This window comes from Dryas octopetala, chromosome 2 (assembly GCF_963921425.1).
Source record: "Dryas octopetala chromosome 2, drDryOcto1.1, whole genome shotgun sequence".
NCBI lineage: Eukaryota > Viridiplantae > Streptophyta > Magnoliopsida > Rosales > Rosaceae > Dryas > Dryas octopetala.
The window spans coordinates 17,932,072-17,949,608 of record NC_141367.1 but is presented as its reverse complement, the minus strand read 5'-3'; the positions used below and the strand labels follow the sequence as shown (position 1 = coordinate 17,949,608).

At 36.1% G+C, this 17,537-nt stretch overlaps 1 protein-coding gene across 1 annotated transcript; it reads right to left on the bottom strand.

The window, feature by feature from the left end:
* Positions 1–211: 211 nt before the first annotated feature.
* On the bottom strand, positions 212–7,496 carry LOC147293637 (auxin response factor 19-like). Its single transcript, XM_086232071.1, has 14 exons — positions 6,882–7,496; positions 6,454–6,572; positions 5,774–5,872; positions 5,620–5,676; positions 5,312–5,467; positions 5,152–5,236; positions 4,928–5,018; positions 4,648–4,812; positions 4,373–4,495; positions 3,995–4,070; positions 3,740–3,878; positions 1,337–3,180; positions 1,027–1,217; positions 212–832 (listed from the first exon to the last, which is right to left on the bottom strand). Exons 1-14 carry the CDS (start codon positions 6,943–6,945, stop codon positions 694–696), a joined length of 3,348 nt encoding a protein of 1,115 aa, XP_086088197.1. The 5' UTR covers positions 6,946–7,496; the 3' UTR covers positions 212–693.
* Positions 7,497–17,537: the final 10,041 nt, after the last annotated feature.

Sequence of the window (17,537 nt, the reverse complement as noted above, 5' to 3'; positions counted from 1 at the left end):
GTATGCTTCAAATTAATTGTTTGCTTAACTGTGCCATTGATCTCAAGTGACACTTCAAATTTTGGGAATAATCAAATTTCCCTACCCCTCTCGGAAAATGAAATCGCCATTGAGGATCATTTTGCAAACATTTTCAGTCATCAATTTTAACATAATTATCTTTCTCACTCGACTATTAGAGACGGTCTTTACCTCAAAAACTTTCGCAACTTATAAACATTTTCATTTTAGAAAGCTCCACATTTACACACTCAAAACTAGACGAAAGAAATTTCATGCTACAGCTTTTTACAATGTGCTTGAGTGGGAGAATTCCAATTCGGAAAAAAAAAAAAAAAAAGGCTAATGAATCCCAGTATTGATTTCACAACAGCATCATCATATCAACAAACAGAATTTTTCCATACTAGGATGTGCACTAGCCTAGAAATTTGCCTTCCCTTTTTAACTCAGACCAACTAGAACGAGACTCTATTCAGAATTTCAGCTTCTCTCCAGTGCTTTTGTCAGAGCTGCGCCAAAAGTTAGAAGCCACTCTAACTATGAGAAGGTTGCTACTTGAATTGCTTGCTCCAGCAAGTGGCAAGTGACCGGAATGACTAAAACTTTGGTCTTGTGCCGTGCTGATTACCATGAAAGATATTCCTAAATATTTTAAACTCCTTCTAGGAAAATTGTCAGCAATTTGGTGACTCAGGCATTCCCGCCATCGGAGCTGCTGCAAGCTTGATTTGGAAGCACAGCGTTTCCCCCAAAATCTCCATCCAAACTCATCTGCTGGACTTCTTGTGGGGACAGGATCTTGATGCAGCGAACACAGTTCACAAACTCCCTGGAATAGATGTAACCAACAATTTAGACAAGTTAACAGTAATAAATGGATTTTAATGCAACACACTTTCCGGGTGACAAAAATGTGTCATGCCTAGTTATCATAGGGAACTTGAAGATGTCCAGACAGTTATGGAATAGGATTATTATACAAACAGAAAAAATGATGCATAGTTGTGGGACTAAAAGACTTACTCCCAAGGGTCATCTCCAACTAGCAGAACATCACTCTCATGATCTACATACACTAGTTTCCAGCCTACCCTCCCTCGGTCCTCCAACTGTCCCTCTATACCAAACCTACGAGCCAGATCTTGTTTAAGCTCATCATAACCCGGGTAGCGTGCAATATCTATGGATCTCCCAACAGCTCCACGCTTGTACACCTTTACATTACATTAACCAAGTTAGAGCCAAAGACTAAATTATATGAAAGACTAAAAAAAATAGATAGCTTCACAAATTTTCTTTTTTCTTCTTTTTTGTCCTATTTAAAATATCAAACCTTGGTGTATGTCCTCATCCGCTGAAATTGTGGTGGCGGTGCCCATGGACTGCCATCTAGAAAGCTGCTATCGTTTATCGTGGAGTCAATTGAATTAAATGTCATATCTGGAACTCCAAAGGACTGGGAAACCATTGAAGATGAAAGTTCTTGCTGTGCATCTTTTGCATTTTCATAGGTTCCATGCATGCCTCCTGAAGACAGATTATTTGAAAAATCCTTTCCTAATGGCACCATGCCCTTGGCCAACAGAGGATCAGGATTCAAGGGTAACCCCAATTGCCCATCAATGTTAGAACCATATGGAACATTGTTTCTCTGATCCGCCTGAACTTCCACTTCTTGACTGGCTTCTCTGAATAACATTGATTGTGGATTGAAAGACAATGGGGCATTATTCTGCTGTAAATGGACATCGTTCTGAGAGAGGCCAGCTGAAGTTGTTGAAGATGATGTGTCCAAGTAATCTGTCTGGGTAGCTGCACCATTCAGGTATGTTTGTGCTGAAAGGATTCCTTGACTTTGATTCCTAGCAATGTTCACTGAAGGCTTAACTTCAGACCTATGCTGGAAATCTTTCACCAAGTTAGCATTAGATGACATTGTTTCTATGGTGCTGGGACTCAAAATTGTGGTGGCAGACTGAGCCATGTCCTCCCCAAATGAGTTCCGATGGGCCCTGTTGTTCATCAACGGTTGAATTACATTTGGGCAGTTGTTTGTGGATGGTGAAGTTGAACAAGATGGAACCTCATCAGTAATCCCAGACTGTCCTGCTCCTGTAACTCCTGCCATTATACCGCTACCTGCTGTAGAGAGCTGATTAGTTGATGGTGTTGGGTGAAGTCCCATATGCCCAGACATTTCAGGCAGCATACCAGGTTGCTGTTGTTGAAGCTTTGGCTGCTGAGGTGGATGAGAGAACCGAACATTAGTTTGGCTGTTATTATTCTTTGTCATCTGCTGTGGCATTGTTCTTGACTGAGGATGTGAGGATGGTGCCGTTTGAGCCATATCTAGAATTTGGCTGGTAGGCAAAGGCCTGCAGAAGCTCTGGGATGCATCTATAAGTTGCCTCTGCGGGTCCTGGAGTTGGATAAGTTGAGAAGGCTGTTGCAGGTTCTGCTGTGCTAAAATTGACTGCTGTTGCTGCTGAAGCTTCTGTAACAGTTGAAGTTGAAGCTGATTATCAGAAAGATGTTGTAACTGTTGGTTTATTTGATCAGGCAGTTGAGACTGAATAAAATTTTGCTGTTGATTTTGACCCAACATTTGTTGTTGATGCTGCTGCTGCTGCTGCTGGGGATTCTGAGGGAGGTTTCTTTGAAGATGGTTTTGGCTAGATGATTGCTGCTGAAGAATGCTGTTAGTTTGGGCAAGGGTCTGAGGTTGCATTAGCTGGGCCTGAACTTGGCTGGAGGGTAGAGTTTGGTTAACCAAATTTTGCCGGGGTTGTTGAGTAAGATCACCCAACTGTTGTTGTCGCTGTATCATTGATGCTAATGGGTTTAATGTAGATGGCAGCTTTGGGAGTTGCTCAAGCTGTTGCGCTTGCTGAGGTAGCCTCTGGCCATTGAATTGTAAATTGTTCAGCTGAGGTATTTGAGGCGCTGACATACCCAACTGCCGAGAAAGATCTGCTCCAGACAGGTTTTGCAGAGCAGGACCAGAATAGGAATGCATGTAATTTGGCTGCATGGAGTTAGCAACTGAAGAATTTTGCTGCATGTTCATCCACTGGACTAAGCTTAGGCCAGGTAGAACCGGATCCTTCATACACATATCATCACCAAGCCAAGGCATTGTCCTCTTGAAAAGGTTATCCAAATCAGAGGATTCATCATCTGCAAAAGACAAATAAAGATTAATTAGACGCCTCTGACCAAAATTCCAAATTTTAAATGTGGTTTAGTTCTAAGGGCATCTTTCTTGCTGACTTAAAAGGAGGTATAAAACCATGCCAGGAAAGGAATAATGAAGCCTCCAATCATCATTTAAAGTGCTTTGTACCATGTAACATCCAGCAGATCACAGAAAAGAAACTTTTGAAGTCCAAAGGTCAAGCATTGATCATAACAGGTTGAAAGGAAAGAATCAGTCCCATTAATCCTTCCCATATGATTCACTGTTACTCATTCTTTTTGTTACTAAATCAGCTGAGACCATCCACTATTATCCAAGACAGTTTTACCACAGCAGAAACCAATTAATTCATAGGTACACCAGGAACTGATCTTAAGTTCACACATGGCCATATACACTAAGATCACCCTTAACTGACACAAGGTCTAGGTCCAATCTAAGGAACTTTTCTTTTGCACTTGTTAAGAAATGACTCAGAAATTATAAGATTAGACAACAATGAACTAGTATAAGGTATGGTTGCTATATTACATATTTTACCTGGCATTCCTGGTTGCCTAGGACGCTTGGATCTGAAGAATGGTGGGGGACAGATGAAAAATGGAGCAGTAACAGGCTCAATTTCCCAGATTGAGACCCGATTACGCCTTTCCCCAGCAGTTGACTCATCCCAACCAACCTATTCAGAGATATGTGAGGGATTAGGGGTTTTTTTTTTTTTACTGACAAGATGACTGTAAGCAACGAGAGAGAGAGAGAGAGAGAGAGGTAACAATAATATGTCATCACATTTACCTGCAAATTACGCCATTGTGAGTTCTTCCATCTAACAGGATCAAGATCACTAATTCCTGTAATTGTACCCATATACCTGCAGAACAAAAATTCTCATGTTCAATTCCAAGATAAAATAACTTTTTATTTGTACAAATTCAAGATACTTGACCAATAACTTAAAAAGTATCCTCTAGTCAACTTGAATAAGGTGATAGACAATTAAATTGCTGAGTTATCTTTCTTTTCTAATTTAGATCAGTCAGAATCATTCTTCCTACACAAAACCATGAGCATTTCTAATATGTAAAGCCTATGTGCATAATTTGTCAGATCACTAATGCCAGGATTACCAACATTTTACATAGAATATAAACTGAAATACATATATTCAACTACCTTCTTGTTCCTGACTCTTCAGTTTCAAACATCATACGGAAACGCATGCCCAGTGATAGTTGGTTGCCACACGATGCCTTGTAGTACTTGGCTAAAGGGATAACAAATTCTGATGGACTAGCCCTGTATTTAGAAAAGCATATTTCAGTTTACAAAATTTCAGAATAAATAATATTCAATTCATTTAATATGTAAAACCAATGTCATTCACTCCCAGAATCTAGGATTCTCCAGTTATACAAGATATTGAGAACAAAGAAATGAAATATTCTAACCTAGGATTGTAGAACACTGTGAAGGGGCTATTGTTAGCGGCAGCATGAGCTGCAGCTGCTAGAATCCCAATATGCATACTGTCACTCGACAATACTGAAGATGATAGGTTGGTGGGTTGCCTGTTAGCGCGTCTAATGCCCAAAAGAAGCTGCTGTTTTTCATCCCTGATCATGTAAAGTGTATATAATTATAAGAGGCTTTAACAATAAATCATTCTTATAAGCAGAAATTCACACTCCAAAATAGGAACTGCCAAGATTTTCAAGACGTCGTGATTACCTAATGAACAAGACAGAATCACCAGCAAAAAGCCTCTTCCCACTAACAAATAGGCTCCATCCAGTTGTAAGTAAATGGCGTTTCGGTTGTCCTGGATCAAGCAAAACAAGGAGTGACAGGATATGTTTAGAATTAGGATGACAATGGCTCCCTATGAATTTAAACATGTAAAAATTTTTAGCCAATATATATGTAACATTCAAATTGCTAGAAAGGTAACATACCACGATAGATATGGCGGAAGGTCCAAACAGTATCATGCAAATCCCTAGCGACAAGTTCTTGGGCAGGTGGTTGCATGGAGAAATCCTACGTACATGCAGAAACAATATTAAACTTTGCAATTAGTGTATCAAAGCTTGGAAACGAGGTAAAACTGCTTACAAGAGGAGGGAAAATCTTCTCTGCTGCTCGGCGGGGCACCGAGAAACCTCCATGAGTGCTTGTATCACTAGCTGTCAATGTTTTACAGAAGAACTCTGGTTGGGGCTTATTCGACTTGAGGGCAAGATCCGACCTCAATAATGCCTCCTTGTCAAACTGCAGACCAAGAAGTTCATGAATTCAGTTAGGTTTCAGAAAGTTCTACTTTCTAAAGTACAAAGGAATATTATTTCAAGTGACATAAAGGCATGCACATATTTCTATCAAAACCAAATGATTTTTCTAGTCAACTTGAACATAGTCCTTACAGAGGGCACAGGCAGAAGTGTCATCTGAGCATAAACTTCGTCCGTTTCGGGGTCCGCCTAGAAAATCAAGCGTAAGTGTGAAAATCAATTAGAAATGATCAAGAATAATATTTATTTACAAGGTAATACTTAGACTTGATAAAGTAAGCCATACATGCAAGGTGACATTGTGAAGAAGACATAGCAGCTTGGATGGAAGATTGGGGTAGTTTGGTATTTGAGCATCCACATCCTTTTTCATAGATGCTGCAACCTGAAATAGGAAATTTCACTCTCAAGTCATGACGACTCCAAAAGAAAAAAAACAATACCAAAAGGAAGGCCAATTAAAATACTGGTTGGTTCATCAAGAAAAAAATACTTAGTTAACACTGTAATAGAAACAAAAAATAATAATAAATCATTTCTAGCAATAAAAATGTTCAATGCATGATAGAGTTTAGTTTGTTTGAATTTACCTGGCATAACTTGCATGATTACAATAATGGAGACCCACACTAACAAAATAAATTGTATTCCTTTCTCTTTTTGTAAATCCTAAATTGTCCATACCCATTAACCCAACTGCTTTATGAGCTACAAATTAGCACCAGCACACAATAGATTTTAAAGAAATAATACTAAGATTACAAAATCGAAGGTTTTCCTAAATTTTGCTAAGCCTTAAAGAGGGAAGGTCAACAACAAATTACTATTAACAGAAGGGTGTGCCACAATAAATGAACTCAAAAACATGACTTGAATTTCATAAAAAGGCAAAGCAGTACAGTGTGCGTAGGATAAGAGCACACGCTGACACGGCGCATGATAGCAAAATCCGAAAACCCGACCCACCTGTTCGCTGTGACCTTGAGGGAAGTAGACCACGTGGGTCCCGGCCGGCGGCAGGTTCACCAGCGGCCCGGCGCACGCTTGCCATAGCTCCGGGTTTATGCTCTTAGCGTTCTCTCCGCCTGCACACGTGTCACCAATCCATTCGTCAAAACCAATAAACACCACCTCCCCGTTCTTTCCGTCTGTTTCCCGGGAAAACAAAAAGGAAAGAAAGTATCTGAAAGAGAGAATCTGGAATCTCACAACATAACCGCCGCAAGGGGCAGTTAAGAGAGAGTCCTGAGTCCGTACAAAAACTTGCAACGAACAAAACAACCGGGTATTACCCGATCCATCTGCTTCGGTTTTTTTTTTTTTTGAGAGAGAAAGACAGCAAAAATGGATATAATGGAAAGAGAGAGAGAGAGAGAGAGAGAGAGAGTGCGGACCTTCGCATGAATTGGGCGTGGCGTTGGCGGAGGCAGCTCCGGCACCGGTCCCCGGCGGCTTCATTGCTTGTTCCGGCGTCTAGAAATTCAAAGAAAGAGAAAATATCGCCGAAAAATCTTACTTGCTCATCTCGCCGGTGATATATCGGCGAGAGAAATCGGAGCTGTTTTGGAGCCGTTCTCAGGTCCCGGAACACGCTCTCAGATCAGTGAGCAAACAAAAGCACGAGATATTCACCAGATTGTGGAGCTCAGAAGATCAGCTCAGTAAAGTGAGAAATGGAAAAGAAAAGAGAAAGGGAAAACTTGGCCGGAAAAGAAAAGAGAGTTGAAGGAAAAAGGTTTGGGTTTTTTTCCGGCGAGGGCAAAGCGGAAAACGGCGACGTTTAAAGGAGGGAACAGAAAGGCAGGAAAAAAGGTGGGTTTGCCGAGATTAAGAGAGACCAAATGCTGAAGCTTTGCCCCCTATCTTCCCCAACACCATCCAGACATTTCCTTTCTCTGCTCTCTCTCTCCTTCCCAATGCTCTAGCTAGCTCTTTCACTTTCTTCTCACTACATCAAAATAAACAATTCTTTTTCTCCTTTTGTGTGTTTTCTCTCTCTACCTGTCCTTCAAAATGGCACTGGCTAATGGGGTTTGGCTCTTAGTTGACCTATGGAGCTGTTTTTGGGGTTGCTCTCTGTTCTTTTTTCTTGTTAACCATGGTTACTTTTAGTTTAATCATCTTTTTTTTTTTTTTGGCCAAGTAGTTTAATCATCTTAATTACAACAATACTACATCAAAATGTTCTCTAACTACGTTACAAAAACTGGTGAAATTAATAACGCAGGTAAAAGCTTCGATCCCTTTTAACATCAATTCATGGTGTGTTAGTATGGTACTTATTTGAGAGTCCATCTTTGGTAAAGTGTTTAACACATTAATAGTGTAAGAATTTTATTGAAGTGCGAATGTCTCACACCGAGCGCTTAGTGTATGTATATAAAGTGTTTGGTGTCTCTTCGGTGTGAGACGTTCGCACAGTACAAACCTCTACACCTAATCAAGTTTGATAGTTTAAAGATGAACTTATCAATATTTTAGGGACAAAAATTCACTATTATACAATATTTGCTTTGTAAAAATTTATTTATTTAGAATAAGTAAAATTTAGAGTGAATTCATATACAAACAAAAGTTTGTTGGTCTAGAAGTATTGCCACATGAAAAAAAATTAAGGATTTATTTTGATGTCTCTTACATTACTCTATGCAAATTTGTTCTTGCGTTTGTTCTAAATTGCCTTTGTCCTTTTCACAATATCAACCAACCCACTGCAAGTAAATTGACATATGGTTATTTGTTATTGGCTGAAAACCAAATATGATTATGTGTTATTGACCATTTTGTTGACCATCCCCATCACCATCCATTGTGAACATGATGATGAAGGTTATTTGTATATTGATTCGTTGTGTTTTCTTGTTCCTTTCATTTCTAACATAATGTCAACTATTTTGGAAAGTGAATTTCGATGGTGTTGCATCAAATATTTAGTATTTTAAATAATCGGTTTTTTTCTTAAAAACCTAGAAAGATAAAACAAAATAAATTATATATCAAAATTTTATATATGTAAAAATAAGAAATGTAAATTAGTAGATGATCTCAATCGTGGGCGCATTGGTGTAAAATCCATTTTATGACCTATATTAATACCCAGTTGACATCATTGATGCGAGCCGGAAGGGAGTATGCAACTATGCATTGCATTCTTTGATAAGGTAATTGATAGAGATTAAGATTTGTTTGTTGTTTCAATATGAACCTTTGTACAATTATGATGGCTTATACATTTAATAAATAGATAAATTGTATATGAAATTTAAAGTTAATATCCTCAAGTCCCACTGCCTTGCTCTCATTGCCAACTTAGACTGTACAAAGGTAGTTTACCTTTTGAAGCTCATAACTAAAATGGGTATTATTGCCATATGGAATTTTAATAATGTCACTGTGGTAGCCCAAAATATTACAAAATGGGACAAGTTGTTGTGGTCGTAAATCACTGAAGCTTGTATAAATGCCATACTAGTGAATCACAAGACTCGATCACATCACTGATTAATGAAATGCATAAGCTAATTAATCTACACACATAATTTTTCCATCTTTAACCTTCTTGTTAATAATAAGCATTTACTACCTTGCAAGTTGCAACTAATCTGTTATATTTGGCATCACTATACATGCTATTCTGACTTTATGGTACTTTATGTGAACTAGTGTTTATAGTTTGACTCAAGGTTGGTTATGAGATTTTGAGAGCTGAGGTAAATAAAATAATGGGGCCTTTAATCCTTTATATATATTACTTGAATCTAATGTACTATATAAGTATATAAGAAGTGCATAAAAATTTGAAAGTCTTTAACTCAGGGTTAAGGCAGTTGCCTTCTTTGCCTTCTTGGCTTAAGAACTTGTTGATGCTAAAAAATGGTAGAGCAGTCAACGTCGAGTCGAACCACGTAGGCCCGTTGACCCACCACTGAGTGGACGACACGTCGAAGTGGGGCAGGAACGGGTAGCTGGGTCCGACTGGTGAATAATGAGAGAGAATGATATCCAAAGCACCCTGCACAGGTACACAAAAGTGAGCGGGAAGGGCACCGGTGTGGTGCCGGCCAAAGCTCCTCCGACGCTCAAGTCAGTGTTCAGAGAGATCTGAGAGCAGAGTGAGTGAATAGTATAATAATGATTTCAGTTGTCCTTTTGTGACAAGAAGGTACCTCTTTTATAGTACATTTGGAAGAGTGTCAACCAATCCGGTGACGACACGTGTCCTTCGTGGTGACTTGCACTGTAGGAGCACCACGTGGCACCGGTGTCGAGGATCCGAGTGAATTGACACGGGCCGGGGGCCCGGGAGGCTTGAGCTTGGGAGGCCGGAGTCTAAGAGGCCGGGGCCCAGGGGGCCGGAGCCCATGAGGCCGGAGCCTAGGAGGTCATGGGCTAGGAGCCCAGGAAGGGCTTAGTCTTTTGGGTCTAGGCCCAAACAGCATGGTGTTAGGCCTTGTGTGACTTGTCGTTATGCCGAAATGATTAGTCGTACGAACAGAACTCTCTTGGATTTTTACTATTTTGCTAGTCACTATAGCTGAGATTAGCAATTTATTCATTAAATTTTGTTCTTCAAATAATGAATAGAGTTTCATTGATTCAAATCTAGACATACTTAGGCTCATTTCTTTTTGGTGAGTAAGATGCATATATGTATATTGTTATATTATTTAGTAAACAAGTTAGATAACAAATTTAATATTATTTTTGCCTCATACAAAACACTTAATTGATGAATATATGTGATGAAATGTATCAAATCTTCTTCTTGTCTTCATGATTTTCTTTCTTTATTTGAATGTTTATTGGAAGTTTAAGAATTATAATGTTTTTTAAGTTTTTCTACTAAATCTTACATAAGATGGAGAGAAGTTTTGAATTTATAATATACTATTTAGATAGAAAATTAAGGGTGGTAAGACATTGTATCCAATGTGGTTGCTTGAAAATTTACATTGAGAATTGACCAAAAAAAAAGTTTAACAATGGAAACTCCTTAAATAAAGACAAGAAAAAGTGTAATGGGTTCATTGCATTCAGTAATTAACAATATTTACAAAAAAGAAAAGAAAATAGAAATGGGGCAAATGGGTCACCATAGGAATAGGTAATACGGTAGTGTAGTCTCAAATTTCACTATTTCAGTTCAGTTGACCAAAACAAAAAAAGGTGGCTCTCTATTATTGGCTTAGAGAGCCAAACCAAGCCTGCCGACCTCACAATCCCACATGCAATTGGACACTGTATGATCGCCTCATTTAAGCTGATAATCATGACTAAGGTACAAGTGGAAATTAAGGCCGATTTGGGATTGCTGGTAGAGGACCCAAAAGTTGCTGTAAATGACAATTCTTAAACACCTACAACAGTTTTGGTGTTTGGTAAAAAAATAAAAAACTGTTTTTTCTCACAATTCTCAACTCCACACAGTAAAAACAAAAAACAGGTTTATAGGTACTTTTGAAAGCTGCAGTGACTCACAGCAACAATGAATATTTTATTTTACCAATAATACCCTTATTGATTTCTATAATCTTTATTTGTTTATTTTAAATTAAAAAATATATTCATTGTTAGTTATATTTTATTTTATGATAATTAATTATTATATTTTATTTATGCGATTAAAATTATAATATACCTAAAAAAATAATAGGCATACTTATTTAATAATGTTTTTCTTAGAAAAATTAATGCTAATAAAATTTGTAGTCAAAAATTTCAAAAACAAGTAAAAAAAAAAACATTTTATTTTTACCATACAAATAAGTGAAATGTATTTTCAGCATCATGTTTATTTTAGTAATTATACACAGTCACAACATTTTTATATTAACATTTACCAAACACTTTGATACTGTATTTTACACTCACATCACTTTTGAAAATATAGGTTACTAAATACTTAACTATTTTACTTTACAGCTGACTTTACTTCACAACTATTTTTTTTCATTGTAAGTTAGTAATACCAAATTGGCCCTAAAAAACTTCACTTTACTTTGGTTGCAAACTTACAATATGTAAGTTTTTGTTAATTGTTTTTTTCTTTTTTTTGGTATAAAACTTGTTCACAAACCTTCCCTGCTACTTGATGACGTGGCAAACGATGTCGGCTGCTGCACTTGGGATTTCTGACAGCTCTGCCTTTTTCTTGCATTCTTCATTTTCCAACCTATTGCACTGTGCTACTTGTGTAATGCATTTATCTTGTACTCAATACAATTACATAATTTACATTCTAGGGATTTTTACACATATACCACTCAAAAACTTAATCGGAGGATCCTCCCACATTGCCAATTTTAAAAATCGTGAACCATATTATCATATGAATTAAAAACTTAGGGTTTCCGTCTTCTAAGAATCAACAAAGTAAGACTCAAATAAAATAAGTAGCAAAATATGTCTTAAGAAAATAAAATACCCATTATATATATTGATCAGATGACAATGTGGTTAAATTTTCTTTATAAATAACAATGTAAATGACCTCAAAATTTGGGTGATATATATATAAATGTAAAACACTCTATTGCTAATGTGATATCATATTTTGATGATTTATGTATACTAAACTTTTTTTTTTGGGCACTCTATGTATACTAAACTTAAAGTAGTCTATATATTTTATAAGTGCCACAAGCTAGTCTAAATTATTTAGGGTAACATTTTTTATCAGTGCCTAACATTAGAATTTATCCAACCAAATAATTTTCTTCAAAGCAAACGAATTGTTCAAAATCCCAAGCATTCAACCTGTAGCGTTGCCCCCATGCTTGACCCCATTCCCCAAACCAAAAGAAATGTCAAATGATCATAACCTTGAAGTATGTAATGGTGCGTTTGGATGAAGTAGTTTGAAATTACTAAGAATTCACAAATGACGGAATTTAAAACGATGTGATTTAAAATTCTAGAATATGTAAATTCTCTTGTTTGTATAACATGTAAACATAATGGAGTTTAAATACAGAATTTATGGTAATTTTAATTTTTGATGCATCAATTCAAAAGAGTGATGGTAATGGTGGCAACAATAAAAATGATGTTTATGGTGAGTTGACCATATTGGTAGGGGTGATGGCCCACAAGCGGTGGGAGAAATGGTGGCGGCTAAAATTGAGGTGTTGGCGGTGGCGGTGGCAATGGTGGTGGTGGTGGTGTCGACAATGGCGGTGATGGTGGTGGAAGCGGTGATGGTGATGGTGATGGCGGCGGTGATGGTGATGGTGATGGTGATGGTGATGGTGATGGTGATGGTAATGGTGATGGTGGTGGTGATAGTGGTGATAGTGGTGATGGTGGTGGTGGCGGCGGCGGTGGTGTTAGTGGTAGTGACGTTGGCGGCAGTGGTGGTAGTGTCGACATGATCGACAAAACTTATTTTTCTTTTGTAAAAATTGGAATTTTGAAAATGACACCAATTTAGGTGAAATTTAAAGTTGGAATTTACAGCCTTCAAATCCCAAGTTTTTTTTCACCTAGAATTTACAAAATTCTGTATTTATTGACCCAAACAAAGAAATTAGAGCATGTAATTTTTTAAATGCTGAGTTTTGTTTAAATTCCGAGTTTTTTTCCTCCATCCAAACACACCATAAAGGTTCGCAAATGCATAACCAATAATAATAATTCAGATAAAATAATAATAATAATAATAATAATAATAATAATAATAATGTTGTTAGCACTAGTGCTAACTGCTAAATAAGGTATTGATTGAGGGGCTCCAAGGCAGAATAAGTTGGCACCTATTGCAATATTAATTAGTTAGGGGGCAAATGAATAAATGAGATAGATCACTAATGGAAATCTCTAAGCTAAACGACTATAATAAGTAACGAGATGTTGGTTGAATATTATTGTTGTGAATTGTGATTTGCTTCCTGTTTTGTAAAGAAAAATATACAGCATTTCACCTTCATGGTTTTTTCTTTGTCTCTCTCACCCACAATAGAAAATGATGTGCTTGTATTGATTTGTAATGTGCACGTCAATGAACTTTAGGACATCAACTCATCCAACTCTCTTCATTTCCCTTAAAAAAATTATGAATTTAAAAAATAAGAAGACAACCACTCAAGATTTTCTTCTTACATTCCTGAGTAAGAAAAAAAATTGATGGTAAGTTCCAATTGCTACATACTGATGAAATTAAAGGAAATATATAGCTGTAATCACACTCCCAAGTATTGAGAGGAAACATAGGAGCTCAGCATCTACTGATCTACCCAATTCAAATATTCTTGAAATTTTGTTCTTATCCTTTATTTCCCATATCTCTTTTAACCATCAACGCCAGAATCTATCCGATATATTAGTCCATAAAGAAAAAGTAAAGGGAATTTTTATTGACAAAACATTCTACTGTTGCTATTACTAATGAAAAAAAAAATGTTAAAAGATTTATATCCTCCCATTTTCTTCCAAAGGACTCAATTAAATTAGGCACCCTAATGTAATTTTTTCAACATTTTTTTCCTTGTCTCCTATTCTAGGAGAAATTATTATGTATAACCGCTATATTGACACGTAGTATAACCATTCTATTTGTTATAATATGAGTGGATGTTATTAATATTATACCATATTAATATAAACACATTGTCCAATAATACCCTTACACATTGGATTGATTATACCACGTGACGGTATATCGATTATACCATATAATTTTTTCTATTCTAGACCAGGTTTCGAAGCTAGTGAGCATGATAAACTCAATTAAAATGGACAACAACTCTAATTCATGTTTGAAACATCTAATAAGATTTTGCACTAGGTTACCATTTTGAACATGAGTCCGAAATACCCAGTCCATTTTATAGACCCAAGCCGAGACATGAGTTAGGATAGGACATGATTCTCATAGTCTAGTCTCCTTCTATATCGAAATTTGACAACCATCAGATAGCTGCAAATTTTTCTTGACTATTGAATGTTGATAGTTCATTTTTCTACTAGGAGAGAGTAAATTTTTCATCATTAAATATAATTATATGACATATTAATACTGTATCAAATATGAACTCCTAAAATATATGTAAGTTTGTTTTGCGTTGTCTAGTTATAACAACGAAGAAATTTTTTATGTGATCATACAATCATGTAACATATAGATATAACGTTACTAATTTATTCAAATTATAACACATATACAATTATTAATATCTATAATTCTAAATTCTAAACAATTTCTTTTTTTTTTAAATAAAATAAGAATTTTATTTAATGATGGTACAAAGTTGCCCTGAGCCAAGAAGGTCCGAAGTCCGCATCCAACCATACATAGCAACTATATATGGTTAGACAAAGCAAAATGTGCTAAAGAATGAGTGACAATATTGGAGTCTCTTCGTCAGAATTGGCATGCATAGTGCATTGTCAAACCTGGCCAAGAGATCTTTAAGGTCTTCAATAATCACCCCATCCGCTGCAAAGGAAGGCTGTCGGTTGTTGACTCGCTGCACAACATTAGAAGAGTCTATTTCTAAAATGACATTGTTTAACTGCATATCTTCAGCAAGTTGCAAACCAAAAATCCCAGCCATTTTCTATGTCTCATGACTCTCATCCACCGAGAAATCCCCGAAAATAGACTTGGTTGCTGCCACTACAAGTTGTCCACCGCTGTCTCTAATCACTACTTATCTTTAAAATTTGTACACTTTTATAATTTAAGTGAATTGATAATAGTAATAATACTATGTATGTTAGCATGTCACGTAATATTACAATCACATACAATATTTTCGTAACAACCAAATTAGTTATTTCACAATAGAGGAATGTTATTCACCTTCTCCAATCTACTTTCTTTACCGATTTTGTCTTTTATTATTTTTATTTTGCAGTGTAAATTCATAATCAGAATTATTCATTTTTTAGATTTAACTGTGAAGATCATTTCTAAAAAAAATTAACCAAATCAGAAATTATTTGATTTTATAACTGTGATAAAATAAACAGATGATTTTTGTAACAATTTGATAACGATTACATGACTAAACGATTTCCGATTTAGTAGATTTTTTATATATATAATTGATCTTCATATAATTATCTAAAAAATGAACAATTTTCATTATAAAAATACATCGTAGAACGAGAATAATAAAATATACGATTAATAAAGAAAGTAGATTAAAAAAAGTGGATGACATTTCCTTTCATAATATAAGTAGAAATGACATTAAATTCCTACTTATCTTGTACTTGTGGGCTTAATAAAAAAAAATAAAAAAAAGGGCATGCACGTGTGGGAAAGACGTGCGACTATTTATTACACAAGTTGTGAATGCTTCTATATATAACTCATTTTTGGACCGCTTATATAAACACTACTTTTTCTTGGTTTGCTTCAAATTTTATGAATTCACTCTATTACTTCACCGTACTCTAGTTTATATTATACTACTTTTGCTGAAAGGAAAAAAAGTTTATATTATAATATAAACTTAAGCAAATTGATTTTATTTTTTAATCTCAACCAATGCCATTGGTGTCATGGTGTGGAATTGTGGATCCACATGCCGTGTTTCCTGGAGGAAAGAGGTGGGTGGTAGGGCCTGCCCCGGCTATGGTGGTGGCCAAATAGTAAATTTCATGAGATCGGTGGCTAATTTTTTTTTTTTTTTTAAATTGTCCATTTAATTGGGGCAAAAACTTTGTCCACTCTTGGATTTTGAAAGCTCGGACATTTGAACGCTCACCTAAAATATTTAGGAAAATGATCCATGATATTTTATTTTTTACACAATTTTTCAATTGGGCTTATTTCATGTATAATTTCAACGATCTGAACTGTCTATATTTAAGTATTCATTAAGGAATTATCATTTTAAAAAATTAAGTAAATCATAAACCATTTATCATATAAGATTAAATAATCTACATTTCAAATGTTTATTTTGTTGACCATTTAATCTTTGTAAGTAAATGATTTCCAATTTATTTAATATTTTGCAAGAATGATTCTTTTATGAAGACTTAAAAAATAGTCAGTTTAGATCATTGAAATCCTATATGAAGTGAGTCTTATTGAAAACATGTGTCAAAAATATAATGTTACGAATCTGCTCCCATATATTTATATTGAACTTCGATTGTACAAAAATTACATAAGTTGTAATTTTATGATTGTCACAAATTAATTTATTATTGTTTGTTGATGTTTGAATTTTATTTAACGTCCACAATGTGGTCTCTAAATTTTAAGAATTTAAATTATAAACTCTAAATCATTATGAATCTTAAATCTTTATAAACTTTAATATGATTGCATGATAGTCACAATTTTATAATAAAAATAAAAAATAAGCGTTCAAATGTTAGTTGTATTAGACATTTGAACGATTGTAAAAAAAAAATTTACCTCTGACATGATATTTAATTGGGCACCAAATAAAATGGTAGTACTAAGGGTGGGCGAGGGCGGGTGGGAGCCCAAACCATCTTCGACTAAACGGCTCGGTACTTAGTTGGAGACGGGTCGGAAACGGTCAGAAAATGGGTTGGCCGAGAAGGTGGCTTGCCTAAGAAATGGTGGCTCATGGAGGTGGTTCTTGTGCTGCAATGGTGGACGGTGACAGAAATGGAGGTGGTTGGTGGCGGAAATAAAGGTGGATGATGACGGAAATGGAGGTGGTTGCAGACTTGTAGTGCCTGAGAAGATGGTGGCTGGAAGCTTGGCGGGCGGGTCGGCTTTGACGGTCGGTGGAAGAGGGCGGGCCGACACCGGCCCATTAGTGATCGGACGGGTCGGTGGAAGCGGGAGCGCCGAGTTCAGACGGGTTGATGCCCAGTCCTAGGTAGTACTATGATCATCTTTAGGCAAGATGTATTGTCATTATCAATTATGCATGGCCACATAATGTGAATAATAAATAGAAGATGGAACGATAAATAATGCAATGACTGATTGATATTAGTTTAAACTTCGAATGTTGTAGTTTCAATATCGAGTATTCAAATGCTTATCATGCACATTTGAACGCTAACTTTGAGCCTTCGAACGTCTTGACGCAAAAATTTCAAAATAAATCGGCAAT